The sequence below is a fragment of the Eufriesea mexicana genome, unplaced genomic scaffold, assembly GCF_001483705.2.
Source record: "Eufriesea mexicana isolate 0111107269 unplaced genomic scaffold, ASM148370v2 scaffold893, whole genome shotgun sequence".
NCBI lineage: Eukaryota > Metazoa > Arthropoda > Insecta > Hymenoptera > Apidae > Eufriesea > Eufriesea mexicana.
In genome coordinates this window covers 218,676-236,378 of record NW_016909026.1, presented here as the reverse complement: position 1 = coordinate 236,378, position 17,703 = coordinate 218,676, and the positions used below count along the sequence as shown (strand labels likewise).

At 43.4% G+C, this 17,703-nt stretch overlaps 1 protein-coding gene across 1 annotated transcript in view; it reads left to right on the top strand.

The window, feature by feature from the left end:
• LOC108547053 (Zn finger homeodomain 2) overlaps positions 1-15,878 on the top strand; it is a 27,931-nt gene extending 12,053 nt beyond the window's left edge. The window contains 4 exon segments of the mRNA XM_017899399.1: positions 7,571-10,293; positions 11,017-13,770; positions 15,075-15,304; positions 15,306-15,878. Of these exon segments, the coding sequence (XP_017754888.1) occupies positions 7,571-10,293; positions 11,017-13,770; positions 15,075-15,304; positions 15,306-15,501 (5,903 nt within the window). The 3' untranslated portion in view covers positions 15,502-15,878.
• Positions 15,879-17,703: the final 1,825 nt, after the last annotated feature.

The window sequence follows — 17,703 nt, the reverse complement described above, 5'->3', positions numbered from 1 at the left end:
TATTTTAATTAATAATTAATTTAATAACTTTTAATAATTTTAATTAATATTTTAATTTTAAATATTTTTAAAAATATCGTCAACTTTATGATAGAAAGCCTTCGAATTACTATTTTTCTATAAAAATCGTCGAAAAAATCATCGAGTACAAAGGGTTTAAACATTGGTTGCATGGTGAGATTATGTAACTCTCTGTAACGTTCTGTGCAATTTGGATTTTTATTTTCTGTAAAATCGCGTGTCTCAAAGAGTTAAAGAATTAGTGTTGACTCGTATTGCGATAGAACTCTAATTAATATATTTACTTACCATCACTAGTACCACTAGTACCACTAAAATTACTATTACTCATGCTTCCTGTGTTGAGGTACCCATTAAAGATCAGCAGGTCTAGCGTCAATGAATAAAATTTATTTAATTTTGTTACATTTTCGATTCAAAAATTACAATTCACACTAATTTCGTGTAATAAGATTCCACTTTTGATTTTCTCCACTATCTATTACGTTCTTTTTAAATTTTAATAATGAAAGTTCACGAGCATGTTCAATCGGAGTTCACTTATTTAATCGTCTCTTAAAAATCTCGTTCAATAAATATAATTTGGTTCAAATAATAAAATTTTATGCCCCGATTAGTAGTTTCAATCGAGGGAATTCAGTTAATGGAACACTGGCTCGAAATAACAAAGGTCCACGTTCATAGAAATGGATTCGATCGACAGTGTTCAGTTAATCGGGCTTTAATCTCGAGTAATAAAAGTTCACGTTCGGATTTGTGGATGTAATCGGGGGAATTCGCTTAATCGAGCACTAATTTCGAATAATGGAAATCCACATTTACATAAGTGGGTTCGGTCGAAAGAGTTCGGTTAATCGGACCTTAAATTCGAGTGATGAAAGTTCGCGTTCGAATTAATGGATTTAATCGGCCACTAATCTCGAATAAAAGTTTGCATTCGTGTAAGTGCATTCAACCAATGGAATTCAGTTAAACGGATTGCAATTTGAAATAAAAGTACCAAATTCAGGAAGTCAGACAATAATTTTGGATTATAAAAATTCACGTTCATGTAATGTATGTATATACATGTAATTACAGTTTAATTAATAGGCACTAACTAAAAATTTAATTCAAGCAATGACAGTTTACATCCGGATTAGTGGATTTTAGTGAATAGATTACAGTTAAGCGATAGCTGAAAATTTCTATCGATTTAAGAGTCCAATTCGAACGATAAAATTCTAATAAATTAGAGTTAAAGAAATTAATTCAATGGATAAAATTTCAGGTAATAAAATAGTAGCATAAGAGTAGCATCTTCAGTTTAGTGAAATGAATTTGATTAACAAAATTCGATTAATATTAAAAATAATAATGCAAATTTCAGAAACTTTATTATTTAAAGAATATAAATAAAATATAAATAATAATAATAATATAAATATAAAATAATAATAATGTAATTATAAATAGAAAATAATAATAATATAAATATAAATAGAAAATAGTAAATTCTTACACAATAAATTAGAAATGTTTGTCAATTTTAAATAATAAGAATTTACCAATTCTTTTCATTCGTTAAGATTCTTGCTTCAAAAAAATTTGCCATTCGATGCGCGTTTCATGAGAATATCCCTGCTATTGACTAATAATATATATTTATATATTGCATGACTATTGTCATGTGTCAATTTCTTCCTCCCTTTTCAAGTAGCCTTCAAGGAAGATATATAGGATGTTTCGAAGTTCACGCAAAATTTGAATTCGGCGCCATTTATACGGTGAAGTGTCACTGACGACAAAAAAGGACAGCGTGACAGCTGACAGTTTAGGGTTATTAAAAATGATGCACTATATGAAAGAACAACACATCTTTATGGTTGAATAATATTTACAATTTTTAATTAAAAACTTGTGTTCTTTTATGAAAATTACTTCTTGAGTGAATTTTGGGACACCCAATATTACCAACGAACGTAACCAGAATTACTTTATTCTATATAAATTGGGCGAAATGAAGTATAGCAAAGATGTACAGTGTATAATAATTTAAAAATTGGCTATATATTTTTAATTATATAAACAAAAATCCTGGAACACACTTCGGTATTAAATGCAGTATGCGAGGAATCGTATTATACGAAAACAATAGTTGCGATCTTTCAATATCTGGTAGTATTATAATTCACATTATTTTGGGCTCTGCTGATCTTAAAAATTTACGAAATGTTTAATTCGTCACAAAGATTCAAAAAAAATGAGTGAAGTCACGAGCGCCAAATTCGTCATCAAATTCACGAAACATTCGAAGCTCCACGAAGTTTCGAAAAATGAAAGAAAGGAAAAAATAAGCAAAAACATGAACGCAAAATTCATCAACAAATTCACTATACATTTTCAATCGATTAAACAAAAATCCTCAAACATATTTCCATACTAACCGCAGTATTCGAGGAATCGTATTATACGAAAACAATAGCGACCCCCATTCAGTGCATTACAATATTATAATTCGTATTATTCGGAACACTACTGTACTTAAAAATTCACGAAACATTCGATTCTTGACAAAAATTCGAAGAAAAAATGAATGAAAACACGAGCGTCAAATTCGTCATCAAATTCACGAAATATTCGATGCTTGACGAAGATTTAAAAAAGAAAGGAAGGAAAAGATAAGTAAAGACACGAACGCTAAATTTATCAACAAATTCGCTGCATATTTCCAATCGATTAAATCAATTAAAATCCCGAAAGGCATTTCTGTATTAACCGCAGTATTCGAGGAATCGTATTATACGAAAACAATAGTCACCTCCATTCAATGCATTGCAGTATTATAATTCTTATTATTCGGGACACTACTGTGCCTAAAAATTCACAAAACGTTCAATTCTTCACAAAAATTCGAAGAAAAATGAGTGCAGACACGAGCGCCAAATTCGTCATCAAATTCACGAAACATTCGATGCTCCACGAAGTTTCGAAAAAAGAAAGAAAGAAAAAGATAAGTAAAGACACGAACGCTAAATTTATCAACAAATTCGCTATATATTTCCAATCGATTAAATCAATTAAAATCCCGAAAGGCACTTCTGTATTAACCACAGTATTCGAGGAATCGTATTATACGAAAACAATAGTCACTTCCATTCAATGCATTGCAGTATTGTAATTTTCATTATTCGGGACACTACTGTGCTTAAAAAATTCACGAAACATTCGATTCTGCACGAAGCTTCGAAAAGCAAAAGAAAAGAAAAGAAAGGAAGAGCGAAGACACGAGCGCCCTCGCGGAGTGACGGGATGGCCATCGAGCAGCAGCGCTGCCGTGTGCAAAAGCGAAAGCAGCAGCACGCGTAGCATCGTCGCGTTTTGCCCTCGCAACTGACGCCTGTTCGATGTAAATGCGGTTTCGGACAATGGCAGACCACGCGAATAGGCGGTCTTCCTTTATGCACCGTCTTGCTCTCTCCTCCGGCCATGCGTATTTTCCCCCGTCGATAATTTCGCGTCGGCAATCTGTAATTTCAAATGGTATTGTTACGGCCGGACAAGGAAGCATCTGCGACGTCTGCACGCCGCCCTCCCTCGCCGGTTTTCGTCGTTACCGAAACTCTTTCACGTTGTCTTCCGTGGCCCGCACCCGGGCTGCGTTGCCCTTCCACCTCGATTGCGGCCAGATTATGCCAGTGATCGTGAGTCATACGCTTCATTCGCGTATTTCCTTTACCTCCAACCTACTGCTCGACGAAGAGCCATGGCTTCTTTCACGAATGCTAAATTCCCGAAGAATTTTGCTGTTGTCATAGGTGGGGAAGGTTTAGGGTTGTTTTACAGAATTTTTTTATTTTTTAGTTGTTAATGGTTTTAGTGAGATCAGTGGTGTAGTTGAGTGTACTTTCGTGATTTTTGTTTTCGCTTTTTTGAACCGAAATCTCCGTTGTGATCGGGGTTTGGTTTGTTTGTCACTTTGTTTGAACGAAATCTGAGTTGTGAGCTTCATCCACCTTTGATACAGGATTATCGTGTGACTGATGAATACTATAGCATAATTTCGGAGAAATAGTGGAAGGTTGGATTTATTTTTTAAAATTTTTGGTTGTTCCAAAATTTTAGAAAATTTTTGGTTGCATAATCTTTGGGATTTTCCAATGTGATTTCTATGTCTCTTTGGTTTAGTATGATGTACATACATTTTTTCTTTTTTTCTCTTTTGATTGTTGGTGAGTTTAGTGAGATCAGTAGTGTAGTTGAGTGTATTTTCGTGATTTTTGTTTTCACTTTTGGAAACCATTATCTCCGTTTCGATGGGGTTGTAGGAGAGATGGTGAATCGTTAGCTTCATCGATGTTTGATACAGGATTATCGTGTAACTGGTGGATACTATAGCATAATTTGGGAGAAATATAGGAGATTTTAATTTATTTTCTGAAAATCTTGGTCGTTCGAAGGTTTTGGAAAATTATTGATTGGGTAATTTTTGGGGTTTTGCAACGTAATTTCTATATCTCTTGGACTTGCAATTAGTATAATGAACATACGCATATGGTCTAGAGTTAAATTTCTTGGATTAAATTTAAATTTATAGGGACAAAGTGATTTTTAAAAAATTATTGATTGGGTAATTTTTGGGGTTTTGCAACGTAATTTCTATATCTCTTGGACTTACAATTAGTATAATGAACATACACATATAGTCTAGAGTTAAATTTCGTGGAGTAAATTTAAATTTATAGGGACAAAGTGATTTTTAAAAAATTTTTTGAATCCTCTGCCTTCTAAGTCCGATGAACGTTCTTAAAATATTGTTCATACGAGTCCTCGTTGTCACACCTGCATGTCTCAACAAATTATAACATCATGTTACATATCTTGTAATAATAGAACATAGAAAAATTAAAATTGGTATACCTAATTCGCTGCATACATAAAATAAATATATTTAAATTAAATCGATATCTATTTAATAAAATAAATTTATCATATGCAAAATAACATTCAAATATAGCAATTAATTGGAAAAATATCACTGAATCTAATTCAATAATTTTTCTAAGAAATTTGAAACTCTCAAGCTTCTACTCTATTTCCAAAAAACAATTATTCGATAATAAAATCTCATTCAGAATTGTGTAATAATACACAAGAAGGAAATTTTTCAGTCTAAAATTAAAATTAAAATGTCAGAATTAAATTAAATATTCCATCGATATATTTGTCTATTACGTAATTTTTCTTGAGAAAATTGTATAATTCAAAATTTGACTATAATTAAGCATGCATAGCTGACAGAAGGATTTTCATCGAGTATAGAACAAGATGGAGGACCGAAGAAGGAATCGGTGTCGGGGAGACGAAATGCTTTCGCTGCCGTTACACATAATTTACTTTCTCTCACAACATTATCGACTTATACCCCTGTTCGCATGCAGCTGCAAGATTAATGGCCGTTTTTTCGGCTGTTAAGATTTTTCGTGTCGATCGACGATTTATCGGCACCTTAATAGAAAGGGGAATTACACGTTCGCGTTATCGGCAGATAGTAATCGGGATATTAAGGCACAGGAATTTATGTTGCACGAATCAAAACTGTTAACGTTAATGCGGCCCAATTGCACAGCGCGTTCCCGTGTCGATTTCCGGATTTCACTAGTTCGCGACTGTTCGTGTCTGAAACGCCTCCGAACTTAACATTAACCCGGCCTGTAAATACAAATCGCGAATTACAAAATAAATTGTGTTCGCACCTAGCGATACGTGTCCACGATAAAAACGTAACCCCGATTTATTCTCGATCGTCTGGCAAATATTTAGTATACGTGTGTGCGATAGCGAATTAGAAATTGTAATAATATTTAACTTTTCGCACTCGAAAGCTTTGTTTATTATAAATAAGTTGGTGTTAATATAAATAAGATTTTTTTCTATAATATTGATGACATTTCTTGCAATTTACGATCGCGAATGTAGAAATTTTTTTGCAAATTACGATTGCGAATGTAGAAATTTTTTTGCAAATTACGATTGCGAATATAGTGAATTTTTTGCAAATTACGATTGCGAATATAGTGAATTTTTTGTAAATTACGATTGCGAATATAGTAATTTTTTTTGGAATTTACGATCGCGAATACAGAAAATTTTTTGCAACGATGATTGCAGTATAGTAAATTTTTTGCAATGACCATTGTGAATATAGTGAATTTTTTGCAATTTACGGTCACGAATATAGCAATTTTTTTTGTAATTTACGATTGCGAATACAGTAATTTTTATGTAATTTATGATCGCGAATGCAGAAAATTTTTCGCAATTTACGATCGCGAATATAGTAAATATTTTACAACGAGAATTGCAGTATAGTACATTTTTTGCAACGACGATTGCGATATAGTGAATTTTTTGCAACGATAATTGCGACATAATGAATTTTTTACAATGACGATTGCAGCATAGTAAATTTTTTGCAACGACGATTCCGGTATAGTAAATTTTTTGCAACGACGATTGCGGTATAGTAAATTTTGTGCAACGATGTTTGCGACATAGTAAATTTTTCGCAATGACAACTGTGTTACAATGAATTCTTTACAACAAGAAGAAATAGTCTATAAATTATCTAATGAAATTGCTATATTTTAATATTTCATATAATTAAATTAGTTTAAACTTGATTTTTGTAATATGGTGGTTTGGAAATATGAGTTCGATATAACCCAACGCAAAAATTTCGATGGTGCTCCTATAACACGGTTTTTGTATAACAATGCATAATAATACATAGTATAAATTCTTTCCTCAAAATGTTTTGATTATATTAGTTCTAGGTTTAACACAATTTTGATACAATGTATTATAGAAGAGGTACTATGTTTATAATTTTCATCATTTTTACAATTACTAAAAATTATCGCATTAAGAATTGCAACATCGAAACAATAGAAACGTCTGAGGTTGCCTATCAAGTGCAAGGAGTTAATACACCAAAAAATACTTAATCTCGCCCAATTTTCTTGCAAGCATAGTACAAAAAATAAACGTCAGAACATCCCATGATTTTCAGTATTTCTGGAATAACTACAAAGTAAAACACCCCCAAAACAAAATTGTATAATCACAAATCAAATTTGATTTTACAAAGAAAGGTTAGCAATATCTTACCATAGTATACACCTGACAAAAATATTGGAATAAAATCACCATCCTTCGAATAAATTTGCAAATACAGTGAAAATACATACGTATTCTAAAACCAACACGAAAATACGTTAGAAATCTTCCAATTGTTAAATAAAAAAATCTCATCCATCTTTCGTACCAACACCATAATCTCGTCACACCCATCATTCTGCCAAAATCTGTCGAAGCATAAATTCTGCACAATCTTGCCGTGCATTACCAAGAAAGGTGTACTTTGCATTACCTCGAATCGCATTAATCCGCAGAATGTGAAAACTGAAAATCATGAGACATGTCATCGTTTGGTCCCGCGACACGTGACTCGTCAGTCTCGATAACGCTGCGTCGATCACCAGACGAATCCCTGTTACCTCTTTTGCAGAACGACGAGAGGAAGGTAGCGACTGCGGCAGCGAGGTGAAGCAGGAGCCGGATAACGATCAAGAACCGGAACAAGAGCCGGAGAACGAGCACGAGGAAGTCACCTGCCCGTATTGCACTTATCAGCCGACGTCGCGTGAAGAATTGAGGCAGCATTTGCAAGTGGCTCATGTCCAGGATGCCGAGGACAAAGCGGAGGCCGTAAAGGAAGAGCCACCGCCGGAATTGTTGTGCCCGCTGTGCCAGGACGGCTTCAAAGAGCGTTCCGCTCTCGAGAAGCACGTGATGCAAATCCACTCGGTGAACGCGGACGGCTTACAACGGCTGCTGCTGCTCGTGGACCAGAGCCACTGGCTGAACAACAATCCGCGAAACACCTCGACCCCGGCGGTGGCTATGCCTACGTCGCCGACCACCACCGCCAAACAGCCGCAGGAGGAGGACATGAGCGAGCGTGGGGCCAACGAGGAGATCGAGGAGATCACCAGATGCACCGTCTGCGGACGCGTGTGCCGCTCGTTGGAGGAGCTCCAGCAACATCACAGGGAGACCCATCCGGCCACAACACCCACGCTGGCTGTCAGTGAGAAACACGTTTACAAGTATCGATGCGGACAGTGTAGCCTAGCGTTCAAGACCCTGGAGAAGCTGCAGCAGCACTCGCAGTATCACGCGATCAGGGATGCGACCAAGTGCGCCCTCTGCGGCCGATCGTTTCGCTCGGTCCAGGCCCTCCAGAGACACCTGGAGTCGGCTCACGCGGACCTGCACGAGGACGAGCTGGCGCAGTACAAGCAGAGCCTGTTGCACGCCCATCCGCTGCTCCAAGCGCTCACGGAGGAGGCTCTGCGCAGGCAGGGTAGCTTGGTCGGCGAGCAGAACGTGGAGGATGACACGAGTAAGGCTGACGAGGAGGAGAGCGACGCGAGCGACTCGTCACCGTTGCACAAGGAGCAGCGTCTCTTGGAGGATTATCTGAACAGTCAACCGGTCGCCGAGGATTCTTACCATGATCCTGGGAGGAAGTTCAAGTGTCATCGTTGCAAGGTCGCGTTCACCAGACAGAGTTACCTCACCGGGCACAATAAGACGTTGCTGCATCGCAAGGGGGAGAAGATGTCCTATCCCATGGAGAAATATCTGGACCCGAATAGACCCTACAAGTGCGACGTGTGCAAGGAGAGCTTCACTCAGAAGAATATCCTGTTGGTTCATTACAACAGCGTGAGCCATCTGCATAAACTGAAGAGAGCCATGCAGGAGCAGGGTAACAACAACACGCTGATCTCAGTGGTACCGCCTGCCAGCCCGACAGAGTCGCCTGACTCTCAGCAAGATCAGGACAAGAAGCCGTATAAGTGTAACATCTGCAAGGTGGCCTATTCTCAAGGCAGCACCCTGGACATCCACATGAGGAGCGTGCTGCATCAGACCAGGGCTAGCAAACTGCCAGATCTCGCTGCCAGTGGTCAACTCGACCTAGCTCGTCCGTTGATCGAACAGCCTCCGCCGAGTAGCCCTAACAGTCCACCTGTTAACACCAGCACCTCGGGGAACAGCGGAACGATGCTCTCTTGCCCTCGGTGCAGTGCTCTGTTCGTGAACCAGGAGCAACTCGCCACTCACCAACAGCTTTACTGCATATTCAGCAACCCGTTGGCCCTGTTCCAGCAACTGGCTGCGTCGCAGCAGCTCGCTTCGACGCCCGCGAAAACGCCACCTCCGACATCCACCACTCCTGGTCCCCAGCAGCACATGCAACAGAGCACCCAGCACTCTTCGCAGACCACGCAGGATATCTTGTCTCAGCCTCGTCACAAGACGTCGCAGATGTACAAGCACCTGTTGGAGAGCTTCGGATTCGATCTGGTGATGCAGTTCAACGAAAACCACCAAAGACGTCAGCGCAAGGAGGAAGAAGCCGCTGCTGCGCTGCAGGCCCAGCAGGAACAACAGAAACAGGAGCAACAGAAACAGGCTTTGGCTGCTCAAGCTGCTCGCGAGAGAGAAGAGGAAGCCGAGGAACCCACCGACGACGATGTTATACCTGAACTGACCAGAAGCACCTGTCAGCTCGTCGTGGTGACTGTCGCGACGTCTTCATCCACGTCATCTGGGCCCAGAAGCTCGACGCCGGCCTCCGCTCAGCCGCAAGATCTGTCATCGGATAAGGAGCACCGCGATAAGGAAAAGGAAGAAATCGTGGAGAATAAAGATCGTATCAGTAAGACTCCAGAGGCTACGTCTACCACGCCAGCAACCACTCCAGCACTGAGCAACACGCCGGTGTCGAGCACCGATTCCACCACGCCCACAGTGCTGCAAACCAATACTCAGCATCACATGCAACAGCAGCAGCAGCAGCAGCAGCAGCAACAGCAGCACCAACAGCAGCAGCAGCAGCAACAACAGCAACAGCAACACGCTCAGCTGACTCTGGCTCAGCAGATGACCGAGATGCAAGCTGCTTTAAATGCAATGGCTGCGTCCCAGTTGCAGCAGCAGCTCCAACAGTACCCTGGTCTGATGATGGGCATGATGGGTTTGCCACTTGGACTGAACGTTCCTGCCTTGGCTGCCATGAATCTACAACCACCGTTGGTGCCCATGATGTTACCACCACCGCCGTACGATGGCACAGCCACCGGGTATCCGCCTATCAATGCTCAAGCTGATCTCCTGGCCAAGCAACATCTCGCCTTGCAGCAGCAACAAGCAGCAGCCGTGAGTAACTTTTGTCATTCTTTCGTCCAGTTCTATTTTATGCCTCCGAGGGTTATTCTACTGTTACTTTTCATTTAGAGTATTCGAGGCTTTCTATTTCTTGATCTAGACCAACCATATCGTTGTTTCTCTGCGTTAGATTCGATAATGCGAATTTTCTATTTCGTTTACATCTGTCATTTTCTCGAGAATCGCGGTAGATAGTTGACCCTTTGAGAACGGTGCTTGTAATAATAGTATTTCAACGATCCTAGACATATATCTGTGTCAAATGCAAGCAGTTTAGTACCGTATACTCTGATCTAAATCGTTTTTGGAAGAAATTTTGCTCCTATTCGCAAAGGGTCAACGCGTCATACTGGTAATCATTTTAGTTCAATCATCTCTCTGCCAAAATACCCTAGATAGTTGGTTACGAAACGTGTCTATACTATTGAAAGAACCCTCTTAAAAGATAAGAAGCTTTTAGTATAAATTATTCAATAATTCGAGATCTTTTCTACAAAAATTTTTCATTTCAATTTGCCGTCATTGTGATTCTCTTGATTCTCTTCTCTGACACAATTGCCTAGTTTCTAACGATAGGGAAAGTTAACGAGAAACTGCAATGTTAGAACGTAAACCGAGAATTAGATGCAGACTCTCTCAAAGCGAATACCAACGTGGTAAATCGTACTCGAATTTGCGAACACGAAAGAAAGCATAGGCGACCTTTTCTTACAGGCTAACGCGGCTGCCTCGCAGAAACGAGCGCGAACGCGCATAACCGACGAACAGCTAAAGATATTACGAGCACATTTCGACATCAACAATTCTCCCGGCGAGGAGCAGATTCTCGATATGGCGGCTCAGAGCGGGCTACCGCCGAAAGTGATCAAACACTGGTTCAGGAATACCTTGTTCAAAGAGCGACAGCGTAACAAGGACAGCCCTTACAACTTCAACAATCCGCCTAGCACCACTCTGAATCTCGAGGAGTACGAAAAGACCGGAGAGGCGAAAGTGACACCGTTGAACTCTAGCGTATCTGGAAGCAGTTCCTCCGACGACAAAAGCCCGAACAAACAGGCAACTCCACCGCCGTCGAGCACGGTGAACGCATCGCAGGCCAGCGAGATAAAGCAGGAGATTCAAGAACAGCCGCAATGCCACGTGCAGCAACAGTCGCAGCATCAAGAAGAACAGCAGCACCACTCTCCTGGCAGTTCCGGTGGACAGCAGTCCAGACCTCATTCACCGGCGCTCAGCATGAGCTCCGTGTTCTCCGGCATTCATCACGACGTGTCGTCGCATGCTTCGTCGACGACCAACGCGCCCAGCACCCCTATGCTTCCACCTAAACTGGCGCCACAGAACTTCGCCAGTCCTAATCCCGGCGCAGGTAGCGTGGTCCCAGGCGCCATCGCAGCGATGGCTCTGACGCCACAGAGATCCCTAAGCCCTGGCCGTGGACCAACCGACTACTCGTTCGGTGGGAGCGGGAATGGGAGCAACTCGTCGGGTGGCAGCTCCGGGAAACGGGCCAATCGTACAAGATTCACCGACTATCAGATCAAAGTACTTCAGGAATTCTTCGAGAACAACGCGTACCCGAAGGACGACGATTTGGAATATCTGAACAAGCTGCTCGGATTGAGCCCGCGCGTGATCGTGGTATGGTTCCAGAACGCTAGACAGAAAGCACGAAAGGTGTACGAGAATCAGCCAGCCGCTGAGCCAGTGACAACGGGCAGCCGCGAGAGCGACGACGGTTCAGGCCGCTTCCAGCGTACCCCAGGCTTGAATTACCAATGCAAGAAGTGTTTGCTGGTGTTTCAGAGATACTACGAGCTCATACGTCATCAGAAGACGCACTGCTTCAAGGAGGAGGACGCGAAGAGGAGCGCCCAAGCGCAGGCCGCCGCGGCCCAAGTAGCCGCGGTTCTCAGTTCCGAAGATAGCAACAGCAGCTCCACCACCACCACTGCTAACGCCGTCTCCAGCAACCCCGCGAACGCTCCCGCTCTCGCGGAACAGCTGCAGCAACCGCTCAACACCACCACGTCCCCTCATCATCAGCAGCAGACAATGGGACAGTCGCACCAACAGCCTCAGCAACAGCCCCAGTCGCAACAGCAGCAGCAGCTGCAGCAGCAACAACAACAGCAGCAACAGCAGCAACAGTCGCAGTCGCAGACTGAGTCGAAAGAGGGCAGCTTTCAGTGCGACAAATGCAATCTGATGTTCGGCCGATTCGAGCTGTGGCGCGAGCATCAGCTGGTACATATCATGAACCCGTCCCTGTTCCCACCCGCTTATCCACCAGACTCGCCGTTCGGGATTCTACAGCAACAGGCACTGAACGCTACCTCCGGGGTAGCCGCGGACACTCCTCATCCGCTGATAGCGATGATGCAGGACAGAAAGAGAAAGTACGAGGATTTCGATGAGGGAACAGGCGGTGAGACTCGCTCCAACTCCGAGCACAACGAACAGCCCAAAGACAAGCGACTGAGAACGACCATACTGCCGGAGCAGCTGGATTATCTGTATCAGAAGTACCAGGTAGAGTCCAATCCGTCGAGGAAGATGCTAGAGACGATCGCTCGCGAGGTCGGTCTGAAGAAGCGCGTGGTTCAAGTCTGGTTCCAGAATACACGCGCCCGTGAACGAAAAGGTCAGTTCCGCGCGCACAGTCAGGTGATCAATAAACGTTGTCCGTTCTGTCCAGCACTGTTCAAGGTGAAATCCGCTCTAGAGTCGCATCTCAGCAGCAAACACGCCGACCAGGTCGCCCGTGGTGAAGTGAATATCGATAATATCCCCGACGAGGAACTCTCCATGGAGTCAGCTCCGTCGAACCCGAGCACACCCAACATGATGCCCCCGTTGTTCCCAACTTTCAACGACATGGACGCGTCGCTGAAGAAGTACTACGAGGAGTCGATGAAACGATACATCAGCGAGCTACAGGCACACGCCAGCAACGGCAAGCAAGAGACAGTGAACCATCAGGCAAGCAGCAACAGCGGCGAGTCACCTTTGGATCTGAGCAAACCGGTGGACCTCAGCCGCCCCATGAAACTCAGCCTCGGCGGGCTGAGCAATCTCCTCGAGGAGCAACACGGCGCACACTTCCGCGGCGGTAGCGATTGCGGCCCGCTCACCGATCTTTCCGAACGGAGCATCTGCGACGACGACAGCATGAGCGAGACCACGGAATTCCTAGACGACGAGAGCGGACCGGCTAGTCCAGCTTCGAGCACACAGAGCTCCAGACAGGGACCCGCTTCTGCGGGGACCGGAAGTGCCACGGGCCCGCCAGTAGCCGGCGCAGGCAGCGGAACAGGCCAATCCAGCGGCAAGAGATATCGCACCCAGATGTCGGCTACCCAAGTCAAGGTGATGAAGTCGCTCTTCTCGGACTATAAGACTCCAACCATGGCCGAATGCGAGATGCTCGGACGAGAAATCGGCCTGCCGAAGCGCGTGGTTCAGGTGAGCATTAACACCCGTTTATCGAATCCTAAACATTCATTTGCACCTTCATCTCGACACGCTAACTCCGTTCAAAAATTAATCTACGCTTATTCTACACTCGTGTATAGAAGCATTCGAACGCTCGCATTTTAATTAATAAGATATATAGCAAAGATGAAATCCCAAAATTACGTACATATTACCTATAGTATTGTGCATTCGAGAAGAGAACTGAATATACCACTGGCAAAGTAAGAAAATTGTACCATTAAATCAAAAATGACAGCCGAAAGTGGATCTTACGCTTAACTCACTAGCGCCACCACGACCCGTATCTCCGATAAATGTATAGTGCGTTCGAGAAGAAATAGCACAGCGTGTTTTCATCCTCGCGGCTGATTAACTTCACTGACACTCCCTCGATTACAGACAGTGACAGCTATTAGCCGAAAACTGAGACGAAAATCATCGGCAGGCTATAGCGAGACTAAGTAAGATAGGATATGGCAGAATCAGCGTAGTCTTTGAAGTTATTATGAAACAGAAAGCCGTATCGTATCTCACTCTATCTAGCTACAGTCGGGAGGATGAAAACTATTGTAATATTGTGCCACAGTGGATATACTGGATAGAAAATAATATACTCAGAATTGCTCTGTACGGATTCTCAATACGAACTGGCTCGATTGCCACTCTAGGTCCTGGATACACACAACACGCACCATACGCACTACACGCAATACAGTAACGTTCAAACAATTAACGAAAGATGTCGCGATTTAAGATCGTCGATAATATAGATCTAACAAAAACACACTCTGCCAACTTTTCTCGAACGCACTACACATTTATCGGAGATACGGGTCGTGGTGGCGCTAGTGAGTTAAGCGCCAAATCGCCTTACGACTGTCATTTCTGAATTAATGATGCAATTTTCTTAATTCACCAGTGGTATACATATTACAAATAGTTTATACATCGTCGAATTGCTCAGTTTACCCGGCACAAATCACAGTCTAAAATCAGCAAATGCGCAAACGCGTTCGAATTCCTTCACGCACGAGTGTACGTCTACGTCGCTAGTCTCGTTTTGCTCTTAATTTTTCTCTCGATCTCGAAGTATTTCGTTCAGCTGAACATGTCACAACGAAATCTCCGAATTTCTATGAGCATGCGAGGGAACTATAGCCACGTAATCCGCGTCAGTCATGCAATCACACCCGACAGAGAGCGATAAATTCACCACCTGAGTAACAGTCGCTCTAATTGCTTCAGATGTCTCTCGACCACGAGTTCCACGATCTAATCGAGCGGAGTTGCAGGTCTGGTTCCAGAACGCCCGCGCCAAGGAGAAGAAAGCTAGGCTGGCGGCAGGCTTGCCAGCCGAGGGCTCGGCCGTCCAACCGCACCGTGGACCGACCGGGCCCGACGAATGTAGACTCTGCTCGGTCCGATACTCGGCCAAGTCTCCACTCCAGGAGCACGTATTCTCACGACGACACATCGAGTCGGTGCGTGTCGCCGTCGAGGAAGGTAGCCTCGTGCCGCCGACTCTCGCCGGTGGTCGGGGCCGGCAACCAGCAAGCCGGCCAGCAGCAGCAATCGGACGAAAACATGATGTACGGATCCTTGTTCCTCCATCCTACGGCGATGTTCCAGCCACAGCAACAGCAACACCCTGGCGCCGCAGCGGCTAGCACGGCTACCACCACGGCCGGTGAGTGTCTGGCTGACCTCTTAGACTCGTAAACGATCGTTTGGCCCGCGTCTCGTTCGAAATTCCGCTGATCGTGTAGGTAGATGCGCGGGCAGGAAGATCCTTCCTCTTTCCTCGTCCTCTTTTCGAAATGGACTCGCGGTGTCCCGATGATCCCAGGTCGGTGCTTGTCAACTGCCTGTTTCGCGTCTCGATCAAACGCTATAGCGACTTCGGTCTTCGTCCCCCTTCCCTGTCCTTTCGTTCTTCGTCTTCTTCTCTTTCCCCCTCTTCGAGTAGACGAGTAATTTGTTCGTGATAAGGAATTTCGAACCCCGGCGCGAGTCAGCGTCGTTGTATGTTGTGCACGTGTCCCTTTACCGCGTGTATACGTACGCATACTGTATAATTTGGCCCGTGTGATACTCTAGGGGGCCCGTCGATTACGGAATTTATAACGGAGAGAAATGAAAGAAATCTCGATTAATCTTTATCTATGTATAGTGCGAATATAATATATCCAGAGCTAGGCAATACTGAAAGTTCCTATCAGATGACTATTCTAGCGTAAGGGAGAACGCGACTAAAGTGCGAACGAGAGCAAACGATAGAGCGTGTGTACGTGTGCGTGTGCGTGCGAGTGAGACGGATAGAGCGGTGATAGAAGAGCGTACAAGTGTCGAGTGTGCCGTGATGCGTGAGATGTATCAAGCATTAACCTTTTAATTCTAATTAACCGTTCGTCGCCGACGAGGAGAGATAGAGAAATGGAAGAAGAGAAGGAAGAAAAAAAAATATTGCGTCTCGATTATAAGTTGCTGTACAGTTAAAGACTATATTGCAAATTATTACGAACTTTATTATTATATTTTATAATGGATCCTTAGTACTATCCATTTCGATTATTACTCGAAGCGTTTGATTCATTATAGTATAGCCAGAAAGAACGGAGAATACATTGCCTTTAATTCCTACATAGCGTAGCGAAAATATCGTCCCCTATCTTCGCCCCCCCCCCTCCCTTTACCCTTTCTACGATACTGCGTCATACTTATCATCGTAGTCGTCGTCGTCATTATGCATAGCCGCGAAGCCATTCCAACACCGTGTCATCTTACGTTCAGTGACTCCCTTCCTTGCGTGAGCCTGAAGCGTTCACTGTAAATACACTTCGCTAAGCCCTCGCTGTTATCCGAGGCCCGGATAGGGCCCCTTTATCTCGAACGGTCCCGATTCTGGCCTCCGCGAACCGTAACGACCGCCAGAGAGGCCAATCCCCCTCTCTCGTGACGAACGACACACGCGTTATCCGTAAGTACGTGGGTACAGAGCGACGCAGAATGGATTTCCATTTCCCCTTTTATCTTCTTTCTTATTTCTTACGCAGAAATTTTCATCGAGCAGAACGTTGCTGAATTTTACAGGCGATAGAAGTATAAGTGGACATTGATTTTTGAAAATTACGTCGCAATCGTGTTGCGCGTTTCTTTAGAATATCGATTCGCGTATTTGGAATTTCAAATTTCGCGCCGTTGCGTCCTAGAGCGCGCTGCTGACGCTACTCCGCGTTAGACGCTAGATGGCTTCACTTTGTTCGTTGCACACTGTGATTTCGTGTCGCGAGCGATGCAGATGGAAAATGAGAATCGTCGATTAAAATTTCTTTCGGTGATTCGGTAACAATAGTCTTGCTCGTTTACCTAGTTAAGTAACCGACACGTGCGGCGCGCTATTTAAACAATATTTTCCAAGTTTTCATCATTTCCGATTAATCCTTAATTTTCATGGTTCGAATACGTCGCAACTGCTTCGCCATTTTTAAATGTCGCGAATCTATTTCGAGCTTCGCACGTACAATTTACATTCAACGTTTGTATGTTTGAAAAACTTCGTCGACATCTCGATCGTGATCGATACTTCTTGACCCTCTACGGTTTCCAAGTCGTCCACGCATAAAACGTGAAATCCATTCTGAATCATCTCGTACGTACATCCACAAGCACGCGTCAATACCCAGTCGAACCTGTTTCTTTGTCACCGCATCGCACAATTTTTGTCCCCCCTCCCCCCCTCCCCTCTCCACCATCGTAGCGACGCGAGAGAATCCTATTTTGCCATTCTTACGACGACATCGATCTTAATCAGGGCTACTACTATTACTAATTATTATTATTATTATTGTTTTATGCGTTAGTTATTTATGATCCCCCCCCCCAGCCCCGTGCCCCAAACTGTCTCTCTTTCACGTCTTATCG